At 51.3% G+C, this 23,455-nt stretch overlaps 7 protein-coding genes across 14 annotated transcripts; 3 read left to right on the top strand and 4 right to left on the bottom strand.

Annotated features, from left to right (window-relative positions):
* Positions 1 to 103: 103 nt before the first annotated feature.
* On the bottom strand, positions 104 to 8,102 carry Ets21C (Ets at 21C). 4 transcript variants are annotated; one of them, NM_001298618.1, is made up of 4 exons: positions 6,337 to 7,633; positions 3,157 to 3,397; positions 1,712 to 3,079; positions 104 to 1,658 (listed from the first exon to the last, which is right to left on the bottom strand). In NM_001298618.1, the coding sequence occupies exons 1-3, from the start codon at positions 7,034 to 7,036 to the stop codon at positions 2,593 to 2,595; spliced, it is 1,428 nt and encodes a 475-aa protein (NP_001285547.1). In that variant the 5' UTR covers positions 7,037 to 7,633; the 3' UTR covers positions 104 to 1,658; positions 1,712 to 2,592. The 4 variants fall into 4 exon arrangements, with proteins under 4 accessions (NP_001285547.1, NP_001285548.1, NP_523445.1 ...); NM_001298619.1 differs by lacking the exon at positions 104 to 1,658 and having other exon boundaries at positions 2,195 to 3,079; positions 6,337 to 8,102; NM_078721.2 differs by lacking the exon at positions 104 to 1,658 and having other exon boundaries at positions 2,195 to 3,079.
* On the top strand, positions 308 to 2,275 carry nAChRbeta3 (nicotinic Acetylcholine Receptor beta3). The gene is made up of 4 exons (NM_080359.4): positions 308 to 485; positions 550 to 743; positions 995 to 1,622; positions 1,744 to 2,275. Exons 1-4 carry the CDS (start codon positions 371 to 373, stop codon positions 2,130 to 2,132), a joined length of 1,326 nt encoding a protein of 441 aa, NP_525098.1. The 5' UTR covers positions 308 to 370; the 3' UTR covers positions 2,133 to 2,275.
* Positions 8,103 to 8,920: 818 nt separating the features above from the next.
* Positions 8,921 to 15,489, bottom strand: rempA (reduced mechanoreceptor potential A). 2 transcript variants are annotated; one of them, NM_134686.2, is made up of 6 exons: positions 14,742 to 15,489; positions 13,122 to 13,720; positions 12,901 to 13,061; positions 10,689 to 12,844; positions 9,515 to 10,625; positions 8,921 to 9,453 (listed from the first exon to the last, which is right to left on the bottom strand). In NM_134686.2, exons 1-6 carry the CDS (start codon positions 14,751 to 14,753, stop codon positions 9,116 to 9,118), a joined length of 4,377 nt encoding a protein of 1,458 aa, NP_608530.2. In that variant the 5' UTR covers positions 14,754 to 15,489; the 3' UTR covers positions 8,921 to 9,115. The 2 variants fall into 2 exon arrangements, with proteins under 2 accessions (NP_608530.2, NP_995608.1); NM_205886.2 differs by lacking the exon at positions 14,742 to 15,489 and adding an exon at positions 13,795 to 14,258.
* On the top strand, positions 14,791 to 15,702 carry Tspo (Translocator protein). The gene is made up of 2 exons (NM_134687.4): positions 14,791 to 15,216; positions 15,276 to 15,702. The coding sequence occupies exons 1-2, from the start codon at positions 14,878 to 14,880 to the stop codon at positions 15,492 to 15,494; spliced, it is 558 nt and encodes a 185-aa protein (NP_608531.1). The 5' UTR covers positions 14,791 to 14,877; the 3' UTR covers positions 15,495 to 15,702.
* A 44-nt stretch (positions 15,703 to 15,746) lies between these two features.
* Positions 15,747 to 18,998, bottom strand: uncNacbeta (uncharacterized nascent polypeptide-associated complex beta subunit). Of its 4 annotated transcripts, none has more exons than NM_001298620.1 (2): positions 18,438 to 18,998; positions 15,747 to 18,368 (listed from the first exon to the last, which is right to left on the bottom strand). In NM_001298620.1, the coding sequence occupies exon 2, from the start codon at positions 18,358 to 18,360 to the stop codon at positions 15,973 to 15,975; it is 2,388 nt and encodes a 795-aa protein (NP_001285549.1). In that variant the 5' UTR covers positions 18,361 to 18,368; positions 18,438 to 18,998; the 3' UTR covers positions 15,747 to 15,972. The 4 variants fall into 4 exon arrangements, with proteins under 4 accessions (NP_001285549.1, NP_001259835.1, NP_608532.1 ...); NM_001272906.1 differs by having other exon boundaries at positions 18,456 to 18,526; NM_134688.3 differs by having other exon boundaries at positions 18,433 to 18,526.
* A 343-nt stretch (positions 18,999 to 19,341) lies between these two features.
* On the top strand, positions 19,342 to 21,651 carry CG2794 (uncharacterized protein). Its single transcript, NM_134689.3, has one exon. The coding sequence runs from the start codon at positions 19,406 to 19,408 to the stop codon at positions 21,506 to 21,508; it is 2,103 nt and encodes a 700-aa protein (NP_608533.1). The 5' UTR covers positions 19,342 to 19,405; the 3' UTR covers positions 21,509 to 21,651.
* Nle (Notchless) lies at positions 21,545 to 23,300 on the bottom strand. The gene is made up of 4 exons (NM_057946.4): positions 22,268 to 23,300; positions 21,859 to 22,209; positions 21,677 to 21,803; positions 21,545 to 21,617 (listed from the first exon to the last, which is right to left on the bottom strand). Exons 1-4 carry the CDS (start codon positions 23,241 to 23,243, stop codon positions 21,605 to 21,607), a joined length of 1,467 nt encoding a protein of 488 aa, NP_477294.2. The 5' UTR covers positions 23,244 to 23,300; the 3' UTR covers positions 21,545 to 21,604.
* Between the last annotated feature and the right edge of the window lie 155 nt (positions 23,301 to 23,455).

Raw genomic sequence — 23,455 nt, forward strand, 5'->3', positions numbered from 1 at the left:
TGCTAGCTTATCGAGCTAATTGTTCACCAGTTCTCCTCAATTTATTAATCATATGTTTGGCATTTTTGCGAAACAAAAATAAGTGAAATGGATTTTTAAGTTTATTTTATGCTGATATATGTAAATGCTTTTGAATTGATTAAGTTCTTAAGAGAACTGACTCTCGAACCTCCCCGAAGTCAGTACATGTGAGCACGGCTCCCACACAAAACCCAAATATGTCGGCTGCTGCTTTATCTGCTGCGTCGGCAGAGGAACACCGAGATATCGGAGGAGCCTCGGCCATGTGCCAAGCCGCAAACCGAGCTCAGTTCCCATTCAGATTTCGAGAGCACAGCACCGTACATCCGAAACAAAGGCGCGCTGAACAATGACGACGACTCCCAAGATAAAGGCACCAGTTTCCGGTCCTGGACTGCCACTACTGCTGCAAATGCTAATGGGGATGCTTCTTATGGGGCTGACTTCCGTGCCAGGCGCCACTGGTAAGTGTTTACGGCTCCGGAGTTGCATAAGCCGCTGATAAGTGTGATCTCGAATCCCCTCCAGCCACCGCGGACCCCAAGAACGCCAATGTCAAGGCCCTGGATCGCCTCCACGCCGGCCTGTTCACGAACTACGACAGCGATGTGCAGCCGGTGTTCCAAGGAACCCCCACGAACGTGTCCCTGGAAATGGTGGTCACCTACATAGACATCGACGAGTTGAACGGCAAGCTGACCACCCACTGCTGGCTGAATCTCGTAAGTCCAGTCCTCTCCTTCGTCCTCTCCTTCGTCTCGAGTAGCTGAGAAACCAGATAATTTCCGAGTTCCCTCAAGTTCACAACTCTGATAAGCAATTTTGGAAAGCGTGTTATCTGAACTGAACTGAAGTGTTGTTTTGTTTTGTTTTTTTTTTTTTTTGAGAGAGTACTATAAAGCTAATAAGTGTAGTGCATTTATGAATATCTGAATATCCAATCAACTAACCAGAAGCAATCGTGGTTTTCTAGCGATGGAGAGACGAGGAGCGCGTGTGGCAACCGTCACAATATGACAACATCACGCAGATCACTTTGAAGTCCAGCGAGGTCTGGACCCCCCAAATCACACTCTTCAACGGCGACGAAGGTGGCCTGATGGCCGAAACCCAGGTGACCCTCAGCCACGATGGCCACTTCCGGTGGATGCCTCCAGCCGTGTACACGGCCTACTGCGAACTCAACATGCTCAACTGGCCCCACGACAAGCAGAGCTGCAAGTTGAAGATCGGCTCCTGGGGCCTGAAGGTCGTCCTGCCGGAGAACGGCACGGCGAGAGGAGAGTCCCTTGACCACGACGACCTGGTTCAGTCACCGGAGTGGGAAATCGTGGACTCGCGAGCCCACTTTGTCAGTCAGGACTACTACGGCTACATGGAGTACACTCTGACGGCTCAGCGGCGCTCCTCCATGTACACGGCCGTCATCTACACACCCGCGTCCTGCATCGTCATCCTGGCCCTCTCAGCCTTCTGGCTGCCTCCCCACATGGGCGGCGAGAAGATCATGATCAACGGCCTGCTCATCATCGTGATCGCCGCCTTCCTCATGTACTTCGCCCAGCTCCTGCCAGTGCTGTCCAACAATACTCCACTTGTGGGTGAGTGCTCCCCATTGCCATTTCATCAGTTCAGTTCTGAAAACTAGATGCTAAGTACCCTAAACATCGCAGAATATTACCGAACTTACCGACCACTCACCGGGCATTCCTATAATTGCAGTAATCTTCTACAGCACCAGCCTGCTGTATCTGAGCGTCTCCACCATCGTCGAGGTTCTAGTTCTGTACCTGGCCACAGGCAAGCACAAGAGGCGCCTGCCGGAGGCGCTGAGAAAGCTGTTGCACGGGCACCTGGGCACGTGGCTGCTGCTCTCGGTGTTCAGCACCACCGGCGAGTCGCAGGCGGAGAAGACCAAGGAGATGGACGAGCACCCGTACGAGGAGGCGGACGAGCAGGAGTCCAGTCCGCTGGGCATCAACCACACCGAGGTGCCGGGCGCCAAGGCCAACCAGTTCGACTGGGCGCTGCTGGCCACCGCCGTGGACCGCATTTCCTTCGTTTCCTTCAGCCTGGCCTTCCTCATTCTGGCCATCAGGTGCTCCGTGTAGGGATGCTCGAGACTCAAGGCCACATCCCAAGCCAGTGCGCACTCTGAACTAGTTTTGCATTTGCGATTTCATGTATTTAATGTGTGTGCGAACTTATAATTATTTAATGATGAGACCTCGTATGGAATAAAGGACCTCTGCCGAATGTCTGCTTACAACTAGAAGCGAAGGATAACAGGCTAAGTAACAAATTGGCTCTCGTTTCCGAGTATTGCTCTGCGATGCTACGGGCTATCACAATTCCTCAATTAACCCAAAGTAGCTGGAATTACACAAAATGACCTTTTTTACGGCCGAAGCTCTGACCCCCAATAGCTGGGGGACTGGGTGGATGGGTGGATGGGTGGCTGGGATGCAGGGTGGCTCTCCGCTCTTTGCTGCGCCGCAGTGGGTGGTCCTGCGCATCCTCCTGCCCCATCGGAACTTACAACCCCGGCGACAAATTGGGGTTGCGGCGTGCTCAGTTGAATGCATTTGTGGTGGGAGTGACCGGGCCCTGGTCGTAGTTTCCCGCAGAAGATGTGGACGTCCTGGCCGGGTCTACGCCGGCTGTCCCACCTTGGAATGGAGCAGTAAAATTCGAAGTGGAGGCGGAGGAGGAGGCGGGCGCCTGGCCGGGCGAGGCCTGCGAAGAGGCCGTCGAGGACGAGGGGAATCCCAGGCTGGAGCTGTTCGAGGCGGGCGACGAGTGGTGCGGGTGCAGAAAGTGGGGCTGCCCCAGCTGGTGGTGCGGATGTGAGTGCTGTGGATGGTGGTGCAGTGGCGGCGGGTGGCGGCCCAACTGCATCGCACCGCCGGCGTGGTGATTGTAGGAACCCAGCATACTGGAGGCCGGATCTCCTCCCTGCGCCTGAGCCTGGCATGCGGCCATCAGACCGTGGAAGTCAAACTTGTAGGCATACCGCTTTCCGTGCACCTTGGTCATGATGTTCTTGTCGTAGTAGTACCTGCGAACAGAAAATGCACAAACATACAAATTTGCTTCACATCGTGAATCGCTGTGCCCGGAGACGAGAGTACCCACCTGAGTGCCCGGCTCAGCTTGTCGTAGTTCATGTTCGGTTTGGCCTTGCGCTCGCCCCACCGCCTGGCCACCTCGTCCGGGTCGATGAGCCGGAACTCGCCCGATTGGCCCTCCCAGCTGATGGCGTTCGCGTTGGACGAATCAGCGAGCAGCTCCAGCAGAAACTGCCACAGCTGGATTTGGCCCCCTGAGCCTTGGGCAACCAATCGGTGCGAGGCAGCGTTCAGCAGCTGGTACGGATCTGAAAGAGAGAGAAGCGGAGGACGGGGCATTAGTGGCGAATACTCGCAAAAACAGATACAGATACAAATACAGATACAGATACATGTACAGATACAGATACTTGGCCGAAGAGATGCCAAGAGCGAGCGAGAGGAGAACATCGCGAACGAAACGCCAGCCCAGCCAAACGAGATTTCTGGCGGGGAGCCGCGACGTGGCAAGAGTGCCAAGTGGGCTGAATGCCATAAGCCAGCGCGGATTCACAGAAAGTCAACCGCAAACGGGCATAAATCCTGGATCTCACGATGCACACGAAGAAAACGGGCATCAGTTGAAATATTATATTGAAATTCAAGTGCTAAAATGTGAGAAACACGAACTTAAAAGTTCAAGATATTTGATTTGCATGCATATGTATAGACTGCAAACTGAGTGGCATGCATCTATGGGGCGCAAGGGAGATAAATTTTCCTGTTTACTGCCCATGGGGACATTCCCACATCCCGAGGTCTATGCACCTCCACAGGGGAAATCCCTGGTCAAAGTGCCGCCGCAACAGCACGAAGCCATAATCAAGGTGACTCATCCGCCGATCGAGCAACGCGCCGGCTAAAAGACACAGTTCCCACTTCTAGACAATGTCGGACCGTTGGACCCACCATCCCGTGCCATTCGTTCATTCATATTTCTTGGGGCCCCGCCACCGGTCGCCGGAAATGCCAGAGATCTCGTGGCTGCCATTGAGCAATCTCCTCGTGCCGCTCATTCTTCGCCTGGCGGCTGGCATTTGCCCAGCGGAAATTCCTATGAATTTCGGCGCTCTTACCATTGAAGATCATCGAGGTGTGCGGATGCTGGTGGTGCTGGTGGTGGTGGTGGTAGTGGTGGTGCACGGCACCGTGGTGCGGATGGGGGTGCTGCCCAACTGGCGGGGCCGGCTGCATCCGGAGGCCAAAGCGCCGGTTGAAGTCCTCCGAGAGGCGCCACATGACGCCCACGTCCACGCTGACGCTCATGGTCGCAAAAGTCTTTTTCAGAAATTGCAAGTGCAAGTCACTAAACTATTTCCGTTTTAAACTTTAGTAAATATCTTCGATTAAGTCACATCAGCATTTGGATTATTTCTTAAAATAATCAATCGCATTTTACACTTTGCAGTTAGAAATTGTAAGCTTGTAAGCAATTTCTTTCTATTTGGTTAGCTATTATAGTTTAGGTTTGCTTTGAATGCTGCGTTGGATTGACCTTTGACCCGATTGGATTGTTCTATGACCATCAATGAAGGTCTATGCCGGGAGCGCGTCAACCGTTTAGGACGAGAGCCATTCGCCGACTGAAACTTTAGCCAGAAGCGCTGGCCGGATTTCGCTCCTTAGCACCGGACGGATGCCTGGCATCTGGCATCTTGGATGGGAGCATGGGCATCCGCGAAGCAGTCGAAGCTCCGGGCACGATTACGGCTCACCTGCGCAGCTGGTGGTAAATGCCGCTTCGGCATTTGCCAGGGAAGTCGCAAAGTCAGAGGCCACGTGCAGCCACTCAACCAGCACCCACCCCTTCGCACACGATAAGCAACTTGTTCTTTTGCAGCGTTTCGACTAATGCATACCCAGTTGCGAGTGGCTGGATATATTATAAGGTGGCAGGGGCGCGTCCGATGGATGATGGAACCAGAAAAGTATTCTGTTTGCGTGGGGAAATATATCCGAGTTTTTGGGAAATCATATGACTAATGGTTTCATTGGTATGTTCCTCAAGGTACGTACTATTGGTGGCTGTGGCATTGTGAACAGGGAATGGCTTTGATCCAGTTTGTACCCTGTAAAGGGGGCGGTGACTCAGACATGGGAGCCACAACCGTAGCCCACAACAAATGTAATCTGCGTGACGGCGACGACGCGTAATCCTGGTTGGCATAAAAAACAAATCAATTAAATCGACGTCGCCTGCTCCCGGGATCAAGGCATGTATGTGTAGTCCATGGAACACCCATCCACCAGCATATGCCAGACCCGAATCAGGGGGCTTTGCCCGCCCTGCACTTGCTCTTCCTGCCACAGGAAGGATGCGACGAATGAATATTTTCCTGTGCCCAAAAGCTGACCACCCGCAGAGCTGTTGTCACGGACAAACCACCCAACCCATCTCAGCTATCCAAGCCATCCAAACCACCCGACCTTCAGCCCACTTTTTCCGCCAAGCTGAAACTTGACTCGGCGACTTTTGTCGCTGGCGTGGGATTATTTTGATTTTATTATTAGATGCCACATCCTGCGAGAAATTATCATATTTACATCGTTTATTATTAAGTTCATCACTTGACGCGACCACCCACAAGGCCCTGACACGCCCCCCCCCCATCCCCCCCCAACGCCCATCGCCTTTGCGTTGGCAGTCATCGCCAGTTAATAACTGGAAAAGTGTTGCATACTTTGCTGCTGTCGCGCAGAGATTTTCCCAACGACTTACGTTAATGGAGTCTCGGAGAAAGTTGGCCAACTCGAGCGAAAGGTAATTAAAAGGGGATTTCCCGCACCTTCGGCCACTTTTCCTCCTTATCAAGACATCCGGAGAAGTGTGGGAGAAACAATCAATGGAGCACATAAGTTACAGCCGTATCAGCACGAAGGCATCTTAATCAGTGGCCATTTGGCCGGCGACGGAGGCAAAAGGATTCAATTGATGCCTGACCACAAAGGATTCGAGAGTCGGACAATCGCTCCGCTGGGAATAGCACGTGAACCCAATTACCAAGCAGTTCAATCTCTGGACTCTGCAGATTTATGTGGCCCGAGATTAGCTTGGGACAGTGAGAAAAATGTGGCTCCGTTTAAGTAGTTTTACTCGATTCTGGAAGGGTTGGCACTTCAGAAATAGGAATTCAAAGACTAAGCCATAAGAGGACATAGGCTAGGATTTGAAATCCCTCTTCAAATAAGCTCTATCTTAGGCACTCACTTGGTTCGTCGTCGTTGAGCATCGGACTCGTCTCCCGTCCGGTGGCGTGGTATAAGCTGATCGCGAAGTGCTGCGCCAGGAGCATGCCTCCGCGCCTTGATCCTGCACAGACCCAGAAGTCCGCGCGAGACAGATCGCACAGCTCCTGGGCATCCTTGGGAAACCTGTCGATATCCGGCTCCGGGTCCAGTTTGAACTTGCGCGTCGCCCATCTCACCCAGCTGGCAATGTCCTCGGGCGTCCAAGCGTGCGGATCCACGGGCACCTCCACGGGAGAGACGCTCCGGTTGGAGTCGCTGGAGTTCCTTCGAGGAGATGGCGCCTGGTGAGGCGATGAAACGGCGGGCGGAGTGGGTGTCGCCAGCGGGAGGGGCACTGGCAAGTTGAGGGCGGGTAATTGGCTTCTTATGCTACTGCTGCTGGTGGAGGACCCGGAATCCGAGTCTGTTGAGGAATATGAGGATGCGCTTGAGTCGCTGGTGGAGCTACTGCTGCAACGCCTTCTGCGTCTTCTTCTGTTGGTGGGAACTTCCGTCTCCTTCGCTTCCAGTTTGGTCTCGTTTCCGGATCCGATGCTTTTTTGCCGGACATCCTGATGCATGGCATTAATCGGCCTCTGTTGGCACCAAGCACTGCGAATCGTCTGGCTGATGATTGGGAGTTGCTTGTGGCTCTGGCGGCTATTCTGTAGAATGGCCATTAAGCTGGGATGTTCCTGCTCCCACTTCGAAAGTGCAATATCAGCTATTAGCTAAAGACTTTTGGTAGCTTTACCGTTTCACTTTTCTTTGACATTATTCGGTTGGCATATAAATTCATCTAATCTATATTTGCTTATTGTTTGATTTTCACTAAGATTTCATTATACCAGCTTGATTTTTGGTAAGTGCACTTAATTACACTTTATTGTTTATGTTTTTGGCGCCCTTTTGCACTACTAGAATATTCACTTCACTTTGGCCCTGTTTAATCATAATATTCTAGGAATCACACTTTCGCATTATTGCGTTTATTGGTAGCCTGCAACCGGTTGAAACGGATTTAGGATGTGTGTTCGTCTGGCTGGATGATTCACCCGAGATAGTCAGGGTATTTCACCTGCTGACCGGACAAGTGGAGTCAGCGGCAGGCTTTCCACGTGCCGCAAATCGCGGAAATCTTTCGCGGAAAGTTTGCGATTGGAAACGTTTAATAACCGTTATTGCATCGACCGATTACAGATCCGCCGATCGGGTTAAGAGTAGCGCCGTATTCCACTCCAGATCGCCGATCTTCGATCGCTCTGGCCCTGATCCGACCCACTTGGCGAGTGACGAACTAATGATCAGCGCCGGCGAACAGTGATAAAGCCATGACGAAGTCGGCTCCCATGAGCTTTCCACTTGGCGCTCTCTCGCCGACTCGGCTGCCCCATGACCAACCGGCTGACTTCGAGGGGCACTGGCTGCTCGGGACCAGTTTGCCGGCGGCGTTTGCCACTCGGCTCGCGAGCTTTCGCTCTCCGCAGTGCCCACTTATCGCTCGCTCGCAAAGCAAATAACAACCTTAAGCATGACGTCGTGAAACTGGCCTAGTCCGTATGAGTCACCCGTCCATTGAGCACAGCGATCGTCGATCGGCGGGAAGCCGACGGAGTTCCCCAGCCTTGTGTGTGGGCCACAGGGGGTGGCTCGGGTGGAAGGTCGTTTGGGGGCCAACGAAAATTCATTCATTCATCGATTCCCCTCCTATTTGGATTTGTTGTCTTGTTGCCTTTGCCGCGTCATTCTTCTGGGAAATCGGGCATGAGTCGTTAGTTGTCTGTGGTCCATGCCATGCCTACTTGGAATATCAGTTTATCTCTGTTCCGATATTTGGCAAAAGGTCGCTCCCAGAATGATATAAGATATATATAGATAGAAGATATAAATATAAATAATAAATAGTTATGTCATAATCGAGTGATACATGGTTTTCTCTACAAGCCTCCTATCCGCAGTTCATCCTTGTGCGCATTTTACTTCGTGACAAGTTCCAGTTAAGGGTCAGTATTTATAAAACTAAACCATTCCATATCCATATATGGTAATTATATTTGGGATCTAAATATCCAATTGCTTGACGTCGGTGACGTTTTCGATTTAGTTTATATCAGTTCGCCAACTGATTGCTCTTTCGATTGTTCCGAGTTTCGCTGGCTTCCTGGAAATGCCTCTGATTTCATACATAGCTGAGGACGCGGACGCTTTTGGGCAAGTGATTCACGGATGGCCGCTCTCTTTTGCTTTCCGACTGGCGCCGGCAGATCCGCCGATCCGAATCCGTATCGCTGTTTATATTTGCTTTGATGTGACGTCGGTCACTTGAACTCACATCCAAGTCATATACCTACATACATATACATATGTATGTTTCAGCACCGAAAGCTTTTACTAGGCTTGCGTACATCGTGAAGTTCATTCATAAAATTCCAAATGGCCCAAGCAAGGGATTTGTATACAATATAAGCAGAAATTTAAGCAGTCTTGTGAAATACAAATACAAGTTATACAAATACGTAACTTGTTCGTTTTGATTGAGAACTTTAAGATGCTTTCCACGATTTCTGTCATTGTATATACTTTCGTTTATGATCATTAATACTTAATATCTTAGCATAACTTAGTATCTGCTGGTTGAAACATTCCATTGTAGCCATTGCTTATCCAATTTAAAGGGAACTCTTTTGCCTATTTACTTGTTATCCGCTCTGCGGAACTGGGACGTGACTAGGTGCTGCATCGCCTATTAATTGAATCATCTAATGCAGCTCCTCGGTGATCTCCTCGTCATCGGCGTCGTCATCATCAGTAGTCGTCATCCCAGAAGTGCTGCTCATTCCAGTGGCGGCCGTACCGCTTGTGGAGGCGGTCACCTGGCGTCCCGCATTCCAGATGAGATCGAACTCCAAGTGGCACTCCTGCGCAATTTTGTGAACGATGCTGCGATCCAAGAGTCCCGAGGCACTCCACGTGCTGTCCTTCACGGTCAGCTCCTTCAAAGCTCTGCCCGCCTCAGAATAGTCCTTGACGTAGACCAGGGCTCGGATTAGCATGGCCAAGATATGGGCGTGGCGTATGGGCGGCAGTTCGGGTTTAACTTAATGTGAAAACAAAAGGTTATTAATGGAAGCTGAGTACACTCTAGGCCAGCGACTTACTCAGCATGCTGCGGCAGGAGCCAATGACCAGCTGGTGATCCCCCTCGCGCAACGCCTGCTGGATCTCCAGAATTGCCTTAACATCCGCGACCGTGCGCTGCAGATTGTTGTAGACGTGCTGGGCGTGGCTGAGCTTCTCCAGGCATTTGGAGGCTTCCTGCATGGCGGTTAGAGCCTTACCGTAATCCTGGAACTCCTCGATTTCGATCTGGGCGCAGATGGCATAAAAGTTGGCCAGCGAATCAAAGGCCTGGCCCTTTGTATAAAACGTGACTATGTGCTTGAGCACTTGCGGATCCGATTGCCAGTCCAAGGCTTGAAGATAGTTCGCAGCCATGATGTAGACCTCACGTTGCCTCGACATATTAGCGAAGAAAATAATTTTGTCGGTGTTGCCCGACTTCAAAAGACTCTTCATGGCGCGAATTTTGTCGCCAGCCTGGGTGAACTTCTTGGTGGCACTGTGATAGTCGCCCTGCTGCTGGAGGAACTCGCCCAGCTGTACGAGGATGTGGACTCGAGTCGCCTCCTCGAACTCCCCCTTCTCCGGAGTAAGCATCTCGGATAGTTCCTCCGTGACGGGTACGCCCTTCTCGGAACATATGCCCAATGCCCGTTCCAAATGTCTGGTCTTGGCCAGCAGATGCACGGCCTTCTGAAATTGCTCGATACTGCAAAAGAAATCCGCACAGCGGTTAATCAACTCGGCATCCGAATCGGGCGCTAGATCAGAGGCAATAATTTCCAGGATCTCTGGCTGCTGAGACTCAAATGCCATCTCGAGGGCCTTGTGGAGCATCCCGGCCCGATGGTAGAGTTCAACGGCGTGTTTAAAGTTTCCGCACTCTTCAAAGTAAGCTGCCGCAATTGCCTTGTCCCTCTGCCTTGACGAGCTGGCCACCGTCCATAGTTCCTCCTGAAAGTCGTTCTCCTTGCAGATGCGGATCGCATTGCTGAAGGTCTGGGCACGCGTAAAGAACATAATGGCCTCCTGGAACTTGCCCACGTTCTCGTAATGCCTCGCCAAGTGATAGCAGGCCGCCCGATCCCCCGACTGCCTGGCAATCGCGTCTGCCTTGGAGATCTTACCTAGGTAGCAGAGTATCTTTACCTTGAGAGGAACAGGATGTTAGTGTATAGTGTTTCGTGGTATCTTAAAGCCTTGCTAATTTACCTGCGAGAACCAGTCCTCCGCCTTGTGGTAGACAGCCAGAGCAGCATCCATGTCGCCGGAGCTCTCAATATACTGGCCCCACCATTTAAGCAGCTTGGGATCGCTGGTGGTCTGGATGTAGCGCTTCATGGCGCCAGGGTTTTCCAAAAGCAGTTGGGTAATATTTTGCGCTGGATTCTGGGTCTTTTCAAAGTACTCCAGAGCTCCCTTGATGTCACCCCTCTCTCGCAGCTCCTGTGCCTTTTGATAGTACGTGTGCTTCAGATGAATCCGATCCTCGGCCTCGGCCAGCTCTACTGCTTCATCCAAGTGCCCAATGGACTGGAGCAGCTTGTTTAGCAAATCGAAGCGCTTGCATCGACGATAAAGATCCTTGGCTTCCTCAATCATTCCGAGTTCTATCGCCAGCACAGCCACCTTGGCTTCCGTCTCCAGATCGTCATCTTCAATCGCTTGGCGTAAGGCACGAACGGAGCGGGCCTGTTCCAAGTGGCCCATGCACACCTTGGCCACGTCCAAGCGATTCGTGTGCACGCACATCTTAGCCAGATTTGTCCAGATCACTTTCGATTGAATCGAGCGAATGCTGCGATAAGCCATATCCATATTTCCCTCTGCGACGTAGAGACTGAAATTCAGGACTTGCTTCCTCGTAACTGGATTGCACTGCTGTAGGTCGACGAAGTCTTGCAGAGGTTGCTCCTCCATCGTATTGATCTTCAGCCGGATCACGTTGGGTACACAAAGGTTCAGTAGCTGGCAGCCTGGGCTCATGGATTGTGTTTCGAGGACATTCAGGCAGCCTTTCTCGGAATAAAACAAAAGGACGACTTTTGACTGCACAAAATGACTGGGTTGCAAGGAGTTCTTCTGGGGCAGGGTCTTCTGAATCATGGACTTGACTTCTGTAGCCAAGAGACGAGGTTCCTCTGCATCCCAGAAAATCCGAACCGGCAAACTTGTCGAAGACTCCTTCTTGGCGTTGGTTTCTGGCTCCAGTAGTCCATATTCAAGAAGATTGCTGCGCTCAAAGTCCCAGCAGAATAAAGTGGATATAGGGGTGAAATTGCTACTGGCTATCACCATGGCCAAGTGGCTGCCGGAGCTATTGCACTTGACCAGAATGAACTCCCCGAAGTCATCGAAAATGTCGTGACCCGATTTGCTGGGAAAGAGCAGCTTGGGATCGTGCCTAGAAACGTCGTAAGCTTTCACATATCCATTCATGGTAAATACCGAGAGATAGCAGCCACTCAAATCCATTCCAATGATCTTTCCTTCAATATCGCTTGCTTGAATGCGGTGAAGCACTACCCCTCCCACGGAGTAAACAAAAACGTCACTGCTACCCAAGCAAAATATGTTCTGGTTGCACAGATTCAAGGCTAAGCATTCGGCAGCAAAGGTCTGCAGGAGTTTCAGACTCAACGGAGTGGTGGTAGATTCCGTCGTCGGTGTTGTGCCCTCCACTGTCTGCAGGATCTCCTCGAACTCATCCAAGCTCTTCTCCACTTTCTGCAGGCTATAGGATGATATGCTCCTGCCATTACTCATCACCAAGCTCAGTTCACTCAAAGCCATGGCAGTCACGGCGAACTCGGACTGAACAATGGCCTCCCGACCGCTGCAGTGCGTCAATTGCACTGATTTGGCTGACCTCTGAACTGCCCACAGTTCGCGGGTATGAACGGCGAGCAGAGGTTGCTCCTTCAGCATGAAAACATTGGAAAGGCAGTTGACCAGCATGCAGGGCTTGGCTAGCTCATTGTATCCCCATTCGCAGCTGCGGATGGCTCCTCGCACGGAAGATATGTTCGTCAGCTGCCAGGCATCTTCGGGGGCACCGACTAGCCTGCTGCCGCTCCTCTTCCAAGTATAGACATTCCCCTGGGACGTTCCTGCACACAGAGTCTGTCCCGTAGAGCTATATGCCAAGCAGGTGAACATTTCGCCGTTCAGCTGGCCGTACTTTGGTGTCTTGCGGAGAACGCCGCTGCTTTCGCTGCTGTCATGGCTAAAGAATTGGTTGGACGAGGACATGGTGCCATTACTTAAAGTGGTCATAGATGAGCCTGGCTGGTTGCCACTGGGTAGGTCCATTTTCAATAGGTAATTGTCGCTTCTCTCGATGTCCCAAATGCGGACGAAAAAATCGCCTGAAAATTAGTCTTAAATTTAGCACAGAAGTGAAAAATCGAATAATATATCCTACCTGTTATGATGGCTAAAGAGTTTCCAGACCACGCGATGCCTCCCTGCCGACCGCCTCCACGTCCGCTCATTTTAACACGATCCAGCTCCGTAAGGATGCCTGTGGATTCAACCAAAAACAAGGTGACTGTCAAGTCCTCCATCAGGCAAATGACGGCGTCCCTAGAATGGAATAATGTTAGGGTTCAGGTAAAGAACCTTTCGATCTCAACAGCTCTTTACTTTCTTGGGTGCCACAACATCTGGACAATGGGAGGCAGTGATCCGCACTTCATCACCTCGACACAGGCGCCTCCTTGGTTGATGTAGTACACCACTCCTCCTTGGGTGCAAGCGTAGAAGCAGTGGTTGTCCCGCACCCCCGAATGGGTCATGCTCCGGGCTGCTGTGCGCGGTCTCCAATTGGTTAGGGTGTCCAGGGCGTTCTCATCGCCTGCCACAGCAGCCTTGGCTAGATTGGCCATCTCCTCGCGCACCTCACTCTCCACCGTAAGGCGGAAGCAGATCAGCAGCAACACCTCCCGCAGGTCGTGGGAGAACATGGTTAGGAACTGGTACTGGCCATCGCAGCGCCATCCGGTGACCAAGCCCATGGCATCCGCCGTGACCATCCGCCCGCCCTGCTCGCTGAACTGCAGCAGGACGATGGCCGCCTTGTGCGGTGCGTTCACGCTGGCAAACTCCCTGTGACCAGCGAACCACACATGGATGTCGCCGTGCTCCCAACCGCTGGCCAGGAGCGCCTTCTCCGGATGCCAGCATAGTGCCGTCGCTTGCGAAGTGGCGTGCACCGGATAAGTTACATCTCGCTGGGGCTCACCCTGCAATTTGATTATATAGATTATATACATTCCGATTTTTGGCAGGGTCTGCGACCAAAGCGATTAATACTGACGGTATCTGCAAAGATGGTCACTGAACCGCCTCTTTCGGGACTAAAAGAGGCCACTGCGAAGAGCGGCTCACTGGGATGCCAGCTGCTGATGGTGCTCACTGCATCCGAGTCCAAGAACTCGATTTTCGTGTCAAAGTAGAGAGTCATCACACCGGTTTTCCACCTTTAGTGGATGAATTTGTTTTGGCAGGAGCCAAAACACAGTAACAATGTGTTTGCCTAGCAACGGTTGTCATGGTTGCTCCTAAGCAATTGATTAATTGAGATACCAACTTGATCCAGGTTATTGGATATTGCAAAGAGCAAATAAGCACAATAGTTTTATTTCACCATTAATTCACTTTACCGACAAATAACTCTTTGGTTTATGAGTTCTCAAGTTATCATTCACCACTTGATCGCACGATTTGTCATGGGGTAAAACAAACAAACAAGCTAAACAAAACTTTTCCAGGGAATTTAATATGGTACTTCCCAACAATACAGTTCTATTTCTATTTTCAAAACTTAACGGGTTTTGTTAAATCTGCCTACCCACAGGGTGATTCCGACACCCAGCAGCGAAGATAATTTTAAATAAATACGAATGGGTAGATATAATTATAATAATTACTTCCATAGATCGACGACATTACTCATTCATTACATCATTTTGGAATCTATTGATAAGCATTATGCTCCTCCCCTGCACATGTGACAACCAGCTATTAACGGCTTAGCAATGACTTTGCAGCTTTGCCAAAATTCCAGATAAATATTAAATCCCTATTAATCAGATAGCATGTTAAAGAAAAACATGAGAATTCCTTCATGGCAGAAATCAAATGTTCACAGCTCTAAATAACCATGCGATTCTATTAATTAATTCTAGCGTCTTTGATTTCAAGTTGCATTCCACATACTTTAGCTAGTTTAAATCTAGCCAAATTGGCATCGCTGGAGCTTACCCACACAATCATCCGTCGCGTATTCGCCCCGTTAACTCGCAATACTCGTGCATTCGAATGAAATCACCGGCAAACAAAACAGTGAAACCAGAAGGTTCGCCACTACTGCGCCTCATTTGCAGTGCGAACTCTGAAAATGGCTGATCGTCCGTGTGCTGGAAACATTCTCCGCATCGCCGGGGCCGTGATTCTGCCCAATCTGGGCGGCATCTATAACGGGCGGCTGACCAGGCAGCATCTCCAGAGCTGGTACGCCAACCTTAAGTTCCCGTCCTTCAAGCCGCCCAACTCGGTCTTTGCGCCGATGTGGATCTCCTTGTACGCGGGAATGGGCTACGGCTCCTACCTGGTGTGGCGTGATGGCGGAGGCTTCGCCGGCGAGGCGGCCAAACTGCCCCTGATCGCGTACGGCACCCAGCTGGCCTTGAACTGGGCGTGGACGCCCATTTTCTTCGGGCAGCACAACATCAAGGGCGTGAGTACTGCTGATATCACCAAGCCCAGGTGTTATGTCTAATCCGCTTCATCCACCAGGGCCTTATTGACATAGTTGCACTCACGGCCGCCGCGTCCGCCTGCGGCGTTCTGTTCTACCGAGTGAACAAGACCGCTGGATTGCTCTTCGTACCCTACGTCGCCTGGCTGGGATTCGCGACGGCTCTGAACTACGCCATCTGGAAGCTGAACCCGGAGAAGGAGCAGGCGCCCAAGGACGAGGAGAAGCCCTCTAGCAGCCACGCTAAGTCGAGTTAAGCCCAGGATAAACGAAAAACAAGTAATTTTGGGTGTCTTTCATGCAAATTGCAGGGCTTTCCGACCTATCGAACCAGGGCTGGGCAAAGTTGGATAAAATATCGATAAGCAGTGCCTCCAATGGGGCGCTAAATTCAAAGTATCATATGCTGCTGCACGTTCAAAAATTCCCTATGTGTTATGTGTTAATAATAAATTAAAGAATCGTAATTTTCAATGCTATTCTCGAGAACGATTAATAGGCTACAATTTGTTGTGACATTGCAATGGAATAACCAAAGATATTGAGAAAGAATTTCTCGATTCACTTCAGTCTTTGTTAAATCATAATTTTATTCAAAAATGTAAAGGCCACAAATAATCAAAAAACGGTTAGTACCCGGGTTCATCAGAGATTAACGAAGGCGAAAATGGGCTCTGAAAATGCGAGTGAGTTTGAAATGCAAGGGCGCCGATTAGAAAATAGACTGAAGGAGGATCAGTTGGGACCCCCAGAGGCGGAAGCAGGATTGGTAGGAGTTCCGGCCTTCGGGGAGGTGGCTTTTGGGGATGCAGCCGATTTCGGGGAGGCTGTGGCCTTCGAGGCGTTCGCCGCCGACTTCTGCTGCCCCCCAGTTGGTCCAGTTTGCTTTGGAGGAGACGCTTTGTTAGCTGCTTTTCCCTGCTGTTGTTGTGGATTCGTCTGGTTGGGGGATGCTTTTGGAGAAGCAGCAGCGGGTTTTGGAGTGGCCTGGGCCGGCTTTGGAGCAACTGCTGGCTTGGCATTGGGGTTCGGCTGTTTCTGCACGCCCTTGTTCCCTCCTGGCCCAGCTGATCCTCCTGCTCCTCCTGGTGGCTGCTTTTGCGGTTGTTGGGGCTTGTTGGCTGGCTGCTGCTGTTTTGTCTTCGTTCCTGCCTCCTGCTTCTTGATTCCCGCTTGGGGAGCCGCCGACTGTTTCTGAGGCGGAGTAACTACAGCAGGCGACGGAGGAGTCACCGTGGCGGGAGATGGAGGAGTCACTGTCGCTGCAGAGGGCGGCACCGAGGTGGGAGTCGATGGCGGAGTGGAGGGAGCCAGAGGAGATGGCGCCTCAGCAGGAGTGGCAGGTGCTACCGGAACTGTTGCCGTCACTGGTTTTGTGGGTGGTGGTGATTCCTTCTTGGGTGCAGCCTTCGGTTCCTCAATGGCCTTTGGCGCATCCGCTGGTTTTTCAGAAGCGAGAGCAGCCTGACCCTGAGGTTGTGCAGGTGCCTGAGAAACGTTGGGGACTTCCGGTGCTAGCGTTTTGATAACTTCTGGAACTGGAACTGGTGCATCCTGTTTAGCTGGTGGTGCATCCTGCTTAGCTGGTGGTTCATCCTGCTTAGCTGGTGCTACTTCCTGTTTAACTGGTGGTGGAGTCTTTTGTTGTGGCGCTGAATCCTGTTTAGGGGCACCCTTTGGTGGTGAATCCTGTTTGGGAGCACCCTTTGGTGGGGAATCCTGTTTGGGAGCACCCTTTGGTGGGGAATCCTGTTTGGGAGCACTCTGTGGTGGTGATTCCTGTTTTGGAACATTCTTCGGTGGGGATCCCTGCTTGGGAGCGCTCTTAGGAGGTGAGTCCTGTTTGAGAGCACTCTTGGGTGGCTCAGCAGTGGTGACTGGTTGTGGTGCCGATGGAGTAATCGCTGGCTCTACCTTAGCTGGACCAGACGAGTCTTTTTTCTGCTCCTCAGCTTTGGGAGCGGCAACAGCTTCATTGGCTGGTTTCTCCGCAGGCAAAGCCACAATCTGGGCGAGAGTCTGGACAGCAGGAGGAGCGGACTTCTGGGGTTCTGGTGTCGGTACCACTGGCTTAGCTTCACTTCTCTCCGCCGTGGGTTTGGCCTGAGTGTTCTGATCCAATTGCTTTTGAGCTGGTTTCGGATGTTCCACCTTGGACTCTTTGGTTTTGGTCTGTTCAATGGGTTTGGCCTTGTCCACCTGCTTCTCTGCCGATTTGGGTTCAACTTTCTGGTCAGTGGACTTGGTCTCGGCGGGCTTTGGTTGTTGCGCCTTTTGAATCGCACCGTTGGCTTCAATCTTCTGGTCAACTGCGAGCACTTGATCCTTTTTCTGCTGTACAGCGGGCTTCGAAGGATTCTGTTTGAGAGCTTGTGCAGCCTGTGTCGTTTCCTTGTTGGCTTGGGGAGCAGGCTGACCCTTGGCCTGATCCTTGCTTTTATTGGTCTTGTCCTTGTTGGTCTGTGGATCACCCTTCTTGTTATTTTTGGCCTGACCCTTCTTATTTTCCTGTTTCTCTTTGGGATTCTCGCTGGGATTGGTTGTCTCCGGCACTTTCGCTGACTGCTTCTGTTCCTTCTTAGGCTGCTGCTGCTGCTTATCCTTGGCTTTGATCTCCGCAGATTCCTTTGGCTCATGTACTGGCTGCTTGGTCGCCTCCACCTTGGCCACCTCATCGAAATCGCCAACGAGCAAGGGAACATCGTCATCCTCCTCCGCTGGGAGAGGTCCATCTCCGCTTCCCGGCGCCCCCTTTTGACTGTTCATGGCATTGGCATACATCCGCAGCTGGACGACTGTCTCCTGGCCCAGCTGGGGCAGGATATCGGGCAGCATTTCGACCACCTTCCGGGTCTCGCCGTGACCCGTGACCGCAAAGGTGTTGGCCGAAAGGGAGGCCTGCGCCTTGGGGTTGTTGAAGTGAATCACGGTCAGATCGTCCTTGATTATGTTAACCTCCTCGATGCCCGGGATGGTGCTCACCGACAGCTTCTTGAGCGAGCTCTGCAGCTTCTTGTCATCGGTGGCCGCCGTCTGGTGCATGACCTTCTTCTTTCGACGGGGCGTGCCCTTGCCGCCGATCCGGACCTGGGCCTGCAGACGCTTCAGCTTCTCCACATTCATGTTGAAATCTGGTCGGGGAGAAGGACTCGTTATCTACCGCATATATATTACATAAAATGGCCAAGAAGTCACCTCACTTTTGGCCAGCCACAGACAGACACACGATGTGCAACTCCACGGCCGAAATCACGAATGCAGTGCACAGGCCCACCGCCAGCGGAACCACCCGAATCCAACCAATCCATCGCAGCAGCAGCGCTGCTTTTATTAATATCGTGCGGCCTGCTCTTTTTTTCGCAGATTTTTGTGTGTTTTCGCAGGCGAGTCGGGCAGAAAAAAAGAAAAATGTCGCCCCAGTGCTTAAAAATAGCTGCACATTTCCTATGCCGATGCCGATGCCTTTGGTCTGCCTTGCTTCAGTTTAGTTTGTGCGAATTCTCGGCATGAGGCGATGCCCAAGCGGCTGTTGAACCGCAGACGCCTCTCGGGATGGGAGTGGGATGGGTCCGCAGATGGTACATGGGATGGGTCCCCAAAATAGAATGCGAACTTTTCTCCTGGCAGTTGCGGTCGCAGAATAACTCGCAATGTGGGATGTTTGATAAGAGAGAATATTAAGTTCAGGAATGCATTGCAAATTATATCCATTTTTGCCAATCAATAAAATTAGTAAATGGTTTCAGAATTATTTGTGCAAACCAAATAAAAACACTACATTTTAATTTTAGATTATGAAGTCAAGAGAGTAAAGAATTGGATAATCTGACAACTTAACATCTTGGTTTTAACTTTTGCAGTTACACGTACAAATTTAAATAAAACATCTACTACTTTTGTTCATCTTTGTCGCCTTATATAGATTTTGGATCCTTTCTAGGATCAAAACTATTTCATACAGTATGGAGAAAAAAATGTTCGCGGTCAATCAATTCAAAGCCGATAATACGTATCGAAAGTCAGTGTCGTTATCGAAAGATACTGTACAGAGCTCTCCGTGCATTGGTTAGAATCTAGCTATAAAAATCGGTCACCTCCAAAAACAACCACGTTGCGCAGCACCGTAGGATCAGCAGGCGTGCGTTTCATTTGTTTTGATTTGATTCTGATGTTGCTCCGGAGATGTTTCCTGTTCCCGTTTCCCGCCGTGCGGTTGGTGCGCAGGAGTCTGCACCGCAAGCATGACCACATTGTGCTGCACCCCGAGATCCGGCAAGCGCTGCAGCTGCAAAAGCCGGTGGTGGCCCTAGAATCCACGATCATTACGCACGGGATGCCAATGCCGGAGAATGTCGTTACGGCGCTGGCGGTGGAGGAGCAAGTTCGTCAGAATGGAGCCATTCCCGCCACCATCGGCATTCTGGACGGACGCATCAAGGTCGGCCTGACTCGTGAGGAGCTCACTTCGCTTGCCGAAAAGCCCCGGGATCAGGTGATTAAGTGCTCCCGTCGGGATTTGCCCTTTGTGGTGTCAAGGAGACAGAGTGGTGGAACCACCGTCGCCGCCACAATGATCATTGCCCATCGGGTAGGCATCCACGTGTTCGCCACTGGAGGAATTGGTGGGGTCCATCGGGATGGCCACGAATCCATGGACGTTTCAGCAGATCTCACCGAGCTGGGACGCACTCCGGTGGCCGTAGTATGCAGCGGGGTCAAATCCATCCTAGACATTCCCCGCACGCTGGAGTTCTTGGAGACGCAGGGCGTGTGTGTGGCCAGTTTCGACAGTCCTGGTGGCGTCTTTCCGGATTTCTACACACGGGACAGTGGCTGCACCGTGCCCTACAACCTTAAAAGTGCCCAGGAGGCAGCTGAGCTGCTGCGATCTTGGCGGGAATTGAAAATGGAATCAGGCCTGGTAATTGGTGTTCCCATTCCGGAGGAGTTTGCCGCAGATAAATTCAAAATTGAGGAGGCCATCAAGGAAGCAACTGCTCAAGCCAGGGCCCAGGGAATTTCCGGCAAGGAGGTTACTCCATTCCTGCTGGCCGCCATAGCCAAGATCACCGAAGGAAGGAGCCTTAAGTCTAACATAGCACTAATCAAGAACAATGCCAAGGTTGCTGCTCAAATCGCCGCATCGCTTTGTGACGTGTCCACGAAACTGGAAAGCCCGGTCCAAAAAGCAATCGATAAAAAGCCACTGGTTGTGGGAGCCTCCATCCTGGATCTTTCCTTTAAGGTGGACGATCAGAAACGCGACATGAAGCTTGATGGAGCGACGTATTCCGCGGTAGCTAAACAGGCGGCTGGGGGAGTGGGTCGGAACATAGCTGAGGGCATCTACAAGCTATACGGAGATGTAAACCTAATTTCCGCCGTGGGAAACGACCAGATGGGACAAACGCTGCTTCAAATGATGCCAAAGGCGCTGAAGCGGGGCCTAATTGTGGCGGACAACCACAACACCTCATTGTGCTCCCTAATCTTCGATAAGTTTGGAGATTGCAAGCTGATTCTGGGCAACATGGAAATCCACCAGAGCATTACAGCCGAGACCCTGCAAGCGCACCACCAACTCTTCCGAGAAGCTCCTCTCATCATCATGGACAGCAACATATCGGAGCAGGCCATGGCCAGCATTCTGCAGCAGGCGCAAATCAACAAGATTCCAGTCTTCTTCGAGCCCACAGATATGTTCATAGCCGGTAAACCGTTCAAGCTGCTGCCGGAGTTAACCAAGAACATACGCCTGATCAAACCGAATATGCAGGAGTTGAAAACTATTACGGAGGCTATAACGGGCGAAACTGTCAAATGGAATCCAGAAACCAAACAGCCACAAACGGAACTGGTTCAGCAAGCGAAGTCCTTGATCAAAAAAATCGACAGCCACTTCAATTGCATCATAGCTACGCTGAGTGACCACGGGGTGCTACTCAGCTATCGAGGGGACGCTGAAAACGATGCCAGATTGCTCCTCGATGTGAGTAAGCCCACGCCGCCACACAGCACTCGCTTCTATCCCGCTCCCATGGTTCACAATATTGTGAATGTCTCCGGAGCGGGCGATAGTTTCTGCGCGGGCTTCATCACTGCCCTGCTGCGAGGGCGATCTCTGGACGAGTGCATCGCCGGCGGCTTTGTGGCCGCTGAAAGGGCACTGCAGTCTGAGTCCGCCGTTCCCGCAACGTACTTCTCAAATCAAGAATCTTTTGAGAGTCGCTACAAGCATACTGCCCGGATCATTCAACAGCAGAGCATATAGATGGTACTTTGAACACCAAAAAGAACGAAGGCATTTACTCAGGACGTTTTACTTTATTCCTAAGTATTTTCTTACCGTGTACAAGTTAATGATTTGTTAATAAGCCCATCTGAAAGATACAATTAGAGTCTGTATATTGTTATAGAAAACCTCGTTACTCAAACTTACAGCTTTATAACTTTGTCCTTGCCACCAGAGGCAACTCTAGAGCCATCGGGCGCCCAGTCCACTCCGAACACCTCATCCGCATGTCCAGGCAGCTCCTGTGCCAGTTTCTTCGTCTGCACACTCCATACTAAGCAAGAGGATATGTATTAGCTAGCGCTAGAAAACTGAAACTACGTGCTAACCTTTTAGAGTTGAGTCTTTGCTGCCGGAAACAATCAAGCGGGAGTCCGCGGACCAGGCAACCGTGTAAACAGCCTGCACATGACCCCGGAAGGTGGCCATGTACTGACCATCGCTGGCTCGCCACAGACGCACTGACTTGTCAAATGAAGCAGACGCAATTAGCTTTACATCCGGCGAATATTTCACGTCGTTGACCACGTTCTGGTGCCCTGTCATGCGCTCAACGCACTTGTTCTGGTTGTTCCGCCACAGATAGAGGGTGTTGTCATCCGAACAGGAAACCAGCGACTCCACCTCGTCAGGGCACACGGCCTGGTAGCGCTTCAAGGCAGATTCCTGCAATTCCTCAGCTGTAAAACAATCTCTTTTAGGATATACAGCATATATAGAGAGCATATGAATTCTTACTGCTCAAACTGAGGTGGCTCTTGGAGCGATCCTTCACCGGATGGAATGGACCAGTGCGCAGGACGTAGTCGGTGCTCAGCGCAATGTTGTTTACCCAGTGAGCGTGGCCAGAGAACGTCCGGCACAAGATTCCATCAGCTGCTCGCCACATCTTCACTGTGCGATCTTTGGAGGATGTATAAATAAGGCCCGCTCCACCCCATCTCACTGCTGTCACAGCATTTGTGTGTCCGGCAATGTTCATAAGGCACTGGCCCAATTTCACGTCCCAAATCCGGCAGTCCCCGTCTCCACTGGCGGAAGCAAGTTTCCTGCACTCCGGATCGCGATGATACGGTTCCCAGGCGAGGCAGTTGATGTGTTTCTTGTGCCCACTCAAGGGTCGCCCCTTCTGCTGACCCGTCTCCGGGTCCCAGATGATTATAGAGCCCGCTTTGCAACCGCTGGCCAACCGTTTGCCATCCGGAGCCCAGGATACGCACAGAACCCACTGCTTATGACCTGTGCAGGTGAAGTGCGGTGTCTCTGTGTTAAGATCCCACAATCGCACTGTGGTGTCGCCACTTCCACTGGCGAGATGAGCACCATCCGGGCTGAAATTCAGCGAAACCACAGCCTCGGCGTGTCCCGGCATGGAACTCGTGCATCTTGTCACTGGGCGCACTTTGAAAACCGCCTGTGGCTGATACACAATATCGATCACGTTTTCGGTGTCCACTGACGCCAAGTCCAACGTGTCCTCCAGGCTCTTCTTGATCTCATCCTCGCCCACGAAAAACAAATATGGAGTGGCTTCCTCGTTTTTCAGCAGCGCGTTGCAAATCAGACCCAATTGCTGGGTAGTGATTCCTGCCGGCAGGTCGATTGGCGGGCCCGCTTCCTCGCCCGTGTCCGAAACGAGGCGCGCCTGTATCGTATGTGGCGTGGCCTCTTGCTCCGTGTCCGTCTCCTGCATTTTCTGTTTTTTGGCCAACATTCTCGCGGTCAAAACAAAAGTAAACACGTGCCGCAACTTGTTCGTTAGTGATGAGCAATCGGCAGACGGCTCAGCTGGCCTGCCAGCTATCGATTATTATTTGCTTAAAAAATAATAAACAAATAATGCATTTATATTTTGTATCGAACTTTGTAATAAAAGTTGTCCAAAATATCATCATCAATATCGGGTGGAATGAGAAGATTTAAGAA

The sequence above is a fragment of the Drosophila melanogaster genome, chromosome 2L, assembly GCF_000001215.4.
Source record: "Drosophila melanogaster chromosome 2L".
NCBI lineage: Eukaryota > Metazoa > Arthropoda > Insecta > Diptera > Drosophilidae > Drosophila > Drosophila melanogaster.

Bases quoted from the DNA above. Each gene is read 5' to 3' on its own strand.
- nAChRbeta3 (NM_080359.4), top strand. From the start codon at position 371: ATGACGACGACTCCCAAGATAAAGGCACCAGTTTCCGGTCCTGGACTG. The intron at 744-994 runs GTAAGTCCAGTC...GTGGTTTTCTAG, and splicing joins CCCACTGCTGGCTGAATCTC to CGATGGAGAGACGAGGAGCG. The intron at 1,623-1,743 runs GTGAGTGCTCCC...CTATAATTGCAG, and splicing joins CAACAATACTCCACTTGTGG to TAATCTTCTACAGCACCAGC.
- Ets21C (NM_001298618.1), bottom strand. From the start codon at position 7,036: ATGGCCATTCTACAGAATAGCCGCCAGAGCCACAAGCAACTCCCAATC. The intron at 3,398-6,336 runs GTGAGTGCCTAA...TCTCTCTTTCAG, and splicing joins GCTCAACGACGACGAACCAA to ATCCGTACCAGCTGCTGAAC. The intron at 3,080-3,156 runs GTGGGTACTCTC...TTCTGTTCGCAG, and splicing joins AAGCTGAGCCGGGCACTCAG to GTACTACTACGACAAGAACA.
- rempA (NM_205886.2), bottom strand. From the start codon at position 13,941: ATGACTCTCTACTTTGACACGAAAATCGAGTTCTTGGACTCGGATGCA. The intron at 12,845-12,900 runs GTAGGATATATT...ACTAATTTTCAG, and splicing joins CTCTTTAGCCATCATAACAG to GCGATTTTTTCGTCCGCATT. The intron at 10,626-10,688 runs GTAAATTAGCAA...GTTCCTCTCAAG, and splicing joins CGGAGGACTGGTTCTCGCAG to GTAAAGATACTCTGCTACCT.
- Tspo (NM_134687.4), top strand. From the start codon at position 14,878: ATGGCTGATCGTCCGTGTGCTGGAAACATTCTCCGCATCGCCGGGGCC. The intron at 15,217-15,275 runs GTGAGTACTGCT...TTCATCCACCAG, and splicing joins GGCAGCACAACATCAAGGGC to GGCCTTATTGACATAGTTGC.
- uncNacbeta (NM_001298620.1), bottom strand. From the start codon at position 18,360: ATGAATGTGGAGAAGCTGAAGCGTCTGCAGGCCCAGGTCCGGATCGGC.
- CG2794 (NM_134689.3), top strand. From the start codon at position 19,406: ATGTTGCTCCGGAGATGTTTCCTGTTCCCGTTTCCCGCCGTGCGGTTG.
- Nle (NM_057946.4), bottom strand. From the start codon at position 23,243: ATGTTGGCCAAAAAACAGAAAATGCAGGAGACGGACACGGAGCAAGAG. The intron at 22,210-22,267 runs GTAAGAATTCAT...ATTGTTTTACAG, and splicing joins GAGCCACCTCAGTTTGAGCA to CTGAGGAATTGCAGGAATCT. The intron at 21,804-21,858 runs GTTAGCACGTAG...CCTCTTGCTTAG, and splicing joins CAAAGACTCAACTCTAAAAG to TATGGAGTGTGCAGACGAAG.